Here is a 7,809-nt window from a genome sequence, read left to right as displayed (position 1 = left end):
AGAGAGAGAGAGAGAGAGAGAGAGAGAGAGAGAGAGAGAGTCTGGGCTTGACATAGGCTTTGGGAACCTCAAAGCCTAGCCCCAGTGACATACTTCCTTCAACAAGGCCACACCTCCTAATTCTTTTCAAATAGTGCTATTCCCTGGTGACTAAGCACTCAAATATATGAGCCTATAGGGGCCATTCTTAAATTGAACCACCATGAATACTTAAAAGAAAAGAATGAAAATCCAAAACTCAACACTACTATATGCTAGATCACTATATGCCAGTGCTTTGTATAAATGAATTCCCTTGGACTTCAAGACTGACATTTTAGAGCCTATCTTTCAAAAGGGGTGCCTGAAGCACACAGATGGCTAAGCACTTCCCTAGTGGAATACTATTAGTAAAAGTCAATGTCAGGATTTGAGCCTGAGCTGCTTTAATTCAGTTCTTATATACTTATTTAAGGTGGCATATTGCTTCAGCACCCACACTTCTTTTGTGTGTAAAAATGTATTAATTCATGATCAATATTCTATTGTATAACCTATAACAATAAGAATATGTAAGAAGTATGCCTTTGCAATAGTGTTTTGGAAAAAAATGGTTATCAGTAGAAAAATTTGAACTACTAGATACCTAGTGTTCTTCTTTCCTACTCCAAGAAATCAAATTGCATAGAACTATCTTTATACATTTACATAGAAATATCAGCTCCACGTGACAGATGGGAGTAGTCAGTTTTACATGTACCGAAGATCACATAGTTGGCCTCTTTGTATTTCTTCTGCAGCCACAGAACACAAAGACTATGGTCTTGAATGCCCGTTGATGGGAGTACTCAAAAGCATTACATAACTGGGGATGTAGTTCAAACGCAGAGTGCTTATCAAGAAGGCACAAATCTCCAGGTTTAAATCCCAGTCCTGCAGAGGAGGGGGAGAAAATGAGGGAGAGAAGAGAATGTAAAGAGAGAGGAGAAAGAGGAGAGAGGAGAAAGAGGAGAGTGTCCTGTAATCTGAAGCTGTGTCAGACTGTGCTTAGGGATGATCAAAGAACATGTTTTTAAACTTTTTCAATTATAGTCATTTTCTCTATGAGGCTCCACATTCATGCCAAGAGCTTTTAAACTCAAGGAAAAAAAGAACATTAGAGTATAAAAAGAATTCAAAAGAAAACAACCAAATAGGCAGGAAATAGAAGCACGAGTTATGAAAAAGGGGGAAAAAAGGCTCTTTATGGAAACAGCCCTTCCTCCTCAGTGCAGGCAGTATTTCAGCATGCAGGGCTATGGAATGGAACATGTGCTTACAAGCTAAGAAATAAACTAATAACAAAGGCAAAGCAAAGGAAATGGACAAACTATTTAGATAATACAGTCAAAGTCTTTTCTTAACCTGGTTCTTCCCATCTACCAGTTTATTTAGTTTTCCAGTGGCTTAATTATCCGTAAGTTTAAGTTGTGAATATCCTCCACATGCCCCATGCTCCCTTGAGCAGCAGTCTCCTCTGGTGGGGCCTCTGCTGTCTTGATGCCAGCAGCACTGCTTAGCCTGTCAGATTTCCCTCCTTAAAATTCTAACATCTTAGAACTAGAAAGAGTATCTGAGATGGCTACCCACATGTTTATTTCAAGGATTGTTTTTTTTTTGTCTTGAACAATCCCTCTTTCATTTCTTCTCTTATCCTTGGAAGGTCTAAAATGATTTACAAGACTGGATATAGGCAGGAGCCAGATTGTAACTGCGTTTGCTTCCAAATAAGGCTACCCTGCTTCTGACCCACCCATAATTTCCATGAGGCTAATCAAAAGGACCAGTGGGAACACTCACTCCCCTGATGATAAGAAACACCTGTTCTAACAGAAGCGTTCCATTAGAGCTGTTGCAAGCTTGGCTTTGTCACTAGCTAGTAAGTGTGGAAAGTAATGAAGGACAGCACAGAGCCAGTCTTTTCAGCTTTCTTTTACTGGTGAACAGCCATGCGTTCTTGTTAAGGGGCAGAGTGTAATTCTATGGGTTTAACCTTAAACTATGGCTTGAGATTCTGCATTTTTCCCATTGACAGCAAAGCTACTGAGCCATGACTTTGAGTAGCATCACTGTAGTAAATATTGTCTACAATTCAAAAGTGATGACATCAAGAAGACTCTTCTGCTAGATTCAGTAGCTGGTTAGAATACTCCTCTGCGACAGGCATTGAGTGCAGAAGTGAGCAACGAATAAAAAAAAAAAAACAAAGTCCTTCCAAGAGTTAAGAGTAGGAAGTGGAAAAATACAGGGACAGACTTCAAAATGACAAGTACAAAATATTTCAACGATGCCAAGAAGAATTCCTGAGTCCAAAGGCCAATGCCTAGCATAAAAGGTGGGGCTCTTGAGGGAGTAGAAAGGGGCCTGGGAAGAAAGTTCTAAGAGCCAGAGGGTGGGGAGGAGCCTGTGAAATGCTTTCGTCTGGACACATGTGAACTTATGTCAGTTGTGGTTACCTGGACAGACCTGCATAAGATCATCTCAGTTTTAAATGCCAGGATGGAGTAAAGAAGAGGACCTGAGGCCCAACCTCTAGTTGAGGAACTATTGGCAGTTGATGTGGCTGCTGGAGGAAAGTTATTTTTCTATAAGATTGTAATGTGGCCATTGGTAGGTTCCTCATGTTCCAGTGGATTGCCCCATACCCATTTGTATATAGGATTACAACTTGGACACAGTGGGTTATAAATATATGTATATATATTTATGTAAATATATGATATATATAGTATATGTACTACATATACCGCATATATACACATATTATATAGTATACATCATAATTTTTTATAAAAAAAGAGGAAGATGGAATCATTTATGTGGATATGAGGAAAACTGAGAGAAATCAGAAACACGAGGAACAAAGGAATAGGAATGAAATCTTAAGGAAGACAGCATGATTACAGGAAACTGGATTGATAGAATAGGTGCTCAGTGACCTCACAGTATTTGACACAGGTCATCAGTACACATGGACCTACTTAAGGATCCTAAGGAATCCGGCCTTGCAAGGAAGACAAATCACCCCAAGACACATGATTCTTAGCTAAAGAATCAGAGCTGGCAGATCATTAAAAAAATCCAAATCATGAAGATACAGATGGCATAAAATATAAAGTTTAATTACATAAAACAAATGAATAGGGCTAGGGATGTGACTCGATGGTAGAGCCAGTGTGACATGCATGAGGCCCTAGATCAGATCCCCAGCATCACAAACAGTAACAATAATACCAGTCATAGTGACAGGAACATTGAGAAGGGGTCAGTAACACTGAGAGATAGCACGCTTTTGCTGTTCACACACCCCAGCACACACATTCGCTCACATTGCCTTACTCCCTCCATGGCTGAACCATCCTGGCATTATTCCACATTTATGGAAAATGCATTCATGACTCTGGTAACATACATGAAAACAACCTGTGAGTGACTCATTGCAAAGAACCTGGCAAAGAGAGCTTTGGTAGGGTTTCAAGAGTCTCCTCTAGCAAACAAATTCTCCCTTTCAAGAGGAGTCTAAAGGTGACTAGTGAAAGTACCCAAGGAGCTGAAGGGGCTTGCAGCACCATAAGAGGAACAACAATATGAACTAACCAGTACCTCAGATCTCCCAGGGACTAAACCACCAACCCAAGAAAACACATGGTGGGACTCATGGCTACAGCTGCATATGTAGCAGAGGATGGCCTAGTCAGTCATCAATGAGAGGAGAGGCCCTTGTTCCTTTGAAGGTCTTATGCCCCCCTGGTGTAGGGGAATAGGAGGGCCAGGAAGCAGGAGTGAGTGGGTTGTTGAGCAGGGGGAGTAGGGAGGTGATAGGGGGTTTTCAGAAGGGAAACCAGGAAAGGGGATAACATTTGAAATTTAAATAAAGAAAACATCTAAAAAAAAAAAAAAAAAGAGGAGGCTAAAGGAACCCTCGTAACACATGCCTACTTTGTAATTAGACGCGGACTTCACTTCAGAAATGCAATTCTGCATGGAGCTTGGGGTGTACATGATGATTATATTTGCTGCCTTATGTCTTTTGCATGCAGTTTGAGGCCGACAGACGCGCTTTAATCATCACTCTGAACTCATTTGGCACTGAACTAAGCAAAGAAGACAGGGAGACCCTCTTCCCCACCTGCGGCAGGCTCTATCCAGAGGGGCTGCGGTTGTTAGCTCAAGCTGAAGACTTTGAGCAGATGAAGAGAGTGGCAGATAATTATGGAGTAAGTGACTTCACCAGCACCCGAGTGCCTTGCATTACTTCAGCACAGGCCCTTTAGAAGCTCACACATCCATTTAGACACATCATCCAAAGTTATACCCAGATGGCAGCAAGCAGAGCCTCTTGCAGTAATTATGCCTCCCAGAGAAACACTTCAAATTTCCAGTCCAAGCTGGTGTCTTTTAAGAATCCTGCCAAGAAAGCCCTTGTTTAAGTCTCCCAGGAGTGGTTATCGGAGCACTTCTTGAAGTACCTTTTAAAGCAAGTTTCCCAAGAGGCTGAGGCAAGCTTCTGGAAGTGGGAGTTCGTGTCAAAACTATATAAAAGAGCCTGACCCCAGAGTTCCTTTCAAGTACCCTCTGGGGAAACAAGAGTCAGGACAGAATAACTACAGGAACTAAAAGAGAATATGGGATGTGTGTGGCTTTTCCCAACCCCTTTGCTTAATGGCAGAAGCTGGCAGGTGAACAGAACCATTCGCTTGCTCTCCCTTCTGCATTCAGGGCTCTCAGACAGTGTGGGGCTCTCCACAGATGGTTATGCGTCTAACCCAGGTCCCACCTCCTCAGCCTTGTGCGTAGTCACACATATAACCTACAGTTCACATCCGCAGCTTAAGAAGACACTGGTGTTTCCTTCTAGGTTTCTGAGTCCTTCCAGGAGAAATTCAGCAAATAGCATACATAAACCTTCTTAATGTAATCGAGGGCAACTCTTTACTACAATGTTAAAATTTAGGCTTCTCGCTGGTTTCCACAGCTTCTGCACTTGACATTTCCTTGAGGTGTATCAGTTGTCATCTCAAGGAGCTTGCAAACCTATACTGGTCAAACTGTAAGAGTTCACTGAGTGATGCATTTACGTGTGGAAATGTCAATGTACAATGAGAAAAAAAAATGTAGCTTTTGCCCTGCACTTGTAGCCTTGAATAAGGGAGATAGGGAGAATTTCTACCATCTCTTGGGTTGTTTGGATATTTTACAGGATGAGGGCATGTCAGGAAGTCAAAGGTCTGATCAAAAACACTCAGTCCTTACAAATGTTCTTTAAATCACACACACACACACACACACACACACACACACACACACACACTAACAATAACTCTAAGAAGATATACTTATATGCATTTGTAAAAACTGAAAAATCCCTTACATTTAAACTCTTGTCTTTGTTTTTAAGGTTTACAAGCCTTTGTTTGACGCTGTCGGTGGCACTGGAGGGAAGACACTGGAAGACATTTTCTATGAGAGAGAGGTACAGCAGAAGTGGAAATGTTAGCATTTATGAGCGCTTGTCGTTGTTATTGTTGTTATCATGGACTTTAAATATTTCCTCACTTGAAATTTCTTCTATTTCATCAGGACAATTCGTGCTTTTCCATAAACATTGTATATTTTCACTTCCTTACAGTGCCAGAGCCCTGCGGCTGCGTATAGTTTCACAGAAGTTGTACTGTGAAGAATGTGTGCTTAGTGGGAGCTATAGAAGTGACTTTTGCATAGTTAGTGAAGTAGAAAAGGAAATCTAGGGCATCCTCACAGAAACTGACTTTTCTCAGTTTGGTTCCCCTCACTCCCTAATCCACATAATCTGCAAAAACTTTTTTTTCCATAGTTAAAATGCAAGTATAACAGTATCCACATGGGAATTAGTCATATGGAGACCCAGAGCCTAGATTAGTCCCTTTCCCTAAAAAAATAAAAAAATAAAAAAATGTGCAGATTACTTAATCAATCATTATCAAGTCCTTGGCTACTGTACTGTTTAATGAAGAAAAATTTTATTCTTCCTAATCAAGTTTGTTTCTACAATTCTAGATAAATTTTCTAGTATATTCACTTGACTGAAGCCATCCCCTCCCCCCCCCCGACCCCCAGCTATCTGGTTGAAGTTAATAAAGAACCAGAGATCAGTGTTGTTGGGATATCACCACTTGCAGCCTGGGAACTTTGTTCCCAAACATTAGGCATTTTTCAACAGCCTGCTTCCAGAGAAAGGAGTGGAAAGAAGGCAAAGAATCCAACATATTAGGGATCTTTACAAACTACACAGGCTGTAGCAGCACAACAAAGAGACAGCCAATAAAGCTGCTTTTTCCAAGAAACATGAGTGTCTACAGAGTCAGCCTGCACTCCTGACTGTTTGCTTATGGTGTACAGAGGAGCATGAGGGCTGTGCACCTCTCCTGTGCAGTCTGGGAGACTGTGCACCTCTCCTGCCCAGCATACTGAGCTGGCTGCATACCTCTTCTTTGCAGCATGGTGGACTGCATGCCCTCTGTGCTTCTTTTCCATCCTAAAGTTAATATGGAACAAAGTGAAAGACCCGTTAAATAAGGAATTTCATTTTCTTTTGCTTACTTACTTTTGAAGAACAAAGCAATATAACTTCATGGCTTGTATCTATGGAGCACTATAAAAGGCTCATATGTCAGTCTGGATTCCAGTGCACTGTTGCATTTCTCTGAGATGTAGACAGCCTTAAATACCTCCTCAAATTTTTTGGAAGTTGTAGCCAAGAAGGTGGCCAATGAGGCTAGGCCACCAACTGAAAGCCAGAGAAATAATAGTGGAAATATAAGCATATATTCCCCAAACACACCCTTCTTCTAATAGCACTAGGATGTGAAGCCTACCGTGTGAGCCCATAAGCTTACTTTGTACATTGGTACTTTCTACATTTGTCCATGTGACCCTTCCTTAAGATGTGCTGAGTTGCCTCTGATCCCACTATTGGTCCAACTGGCCCACTAATTAAGAACAAATAAGCACCACTGGAGCAGAAGCCATTTCTAGCTTGTCTATTACTTCATAAATGTAGTATGTTTTAAACAAACTGATGGTCCTTGTCATCTTTTTCCTTCCTTAGGTACAGATGAATGTGCTGGCATTCAACAGGCAATTCCATTATGGTGTGTTTTATGCATATGTAAAGTTGAAGGAGCAAGAGATGAGAAATATCGTGTGGATAGCAGAATGCATCTCACAGAGACATCGAACTAAAATCAACAGCTACATTCCAATTTTATAAGCCAGTGTACAGAAGATCATACATGCTGCCATGAAGTTACTGAGGAAAGGAAGGGGGATTGTGTCACATTATTTAGATTATATAAAAGTAAGTCATACCACCTTTCCATAAACTACATGTCCCCTGGAAGCCCAGGAAACAGAACTTGAAACAAAATATTCCTTTCTTGTTTTCAACAAGCCCCAATCGTTCTTTCACATTTATGACTTACTGCTCACTGGCCTCATACACTCATTTTAATTGACCCTGTGGCACCTTTTGTATTCTCGAGTGGTCAGACTAAAATCATACATAATCAGGTTCTTCACTCCTTCTTTTCCATTCTTCTCCCCAAGCTCAAAACCTGGGTGCCTGCTTTGCCTTTTATGTGTTTGGTCCTTCCATGCATTCACAGAAATGCAAAGCTATGGGTAGCTAACATACACCATGCAAGATGGTCATCACACACACACACACACACACACACACACACACACACACACACACAGAGAGAGAGAGAGAGAGANCACACACACACACACACACACACACAGAGAGAGAGA

General features: G+C 41.2%; 1 protein-coding gene across 1 annotated transcript in view; it reads left to right on the top strand.

The window, feature by feature from the left end:
- The window catches only part of Atp6v0d2 (ATPase H+ transporting V0 subunit d2), a 44,914-nt gene extending 37,495 nt beyond the window's left edge, over nt 1-7,419 (top strand). Inside the window, exons 6-8 of the mRNA XM_021161309.1 lie at nt 4,059-4,235; nt 5,417-5,491; nt 7,106-7,419. Coding sequence (XP_021016968.1) covers nt 4,059-4,235; nt 5,417-5,491; nt 7,106-7,267 — 414 coding nt within the window. The 3' untranslated portion in view covers nt 7,268-7,419. The remainder of the gene's footprint in view (nt 1-4,058; nt 4,236-5,416; nt 5,492-7,105) is intronic.
- Nucleotides 7,420-7,809: the final 390 nt, after the last annotated feature.

Source organism: Mus caroli, chromosome 4, assembly GCF_900094665.2.
Source record: "Mus caroli chromosome 4, CAROLI_EIJ_v1.1, whole genome shotgun sequence".
NCBI classification, from domain to species: Eukaryota; Metazoa; Chordata; class Mammalia; order Rodentia; family Muridae; genus Mus; species Mus caroli.
The sequence above is the reverse complement of the archived record's forward strand: the minus strand, read 5'-3'. Positions and strand labels throughout refer to the sequence as shown.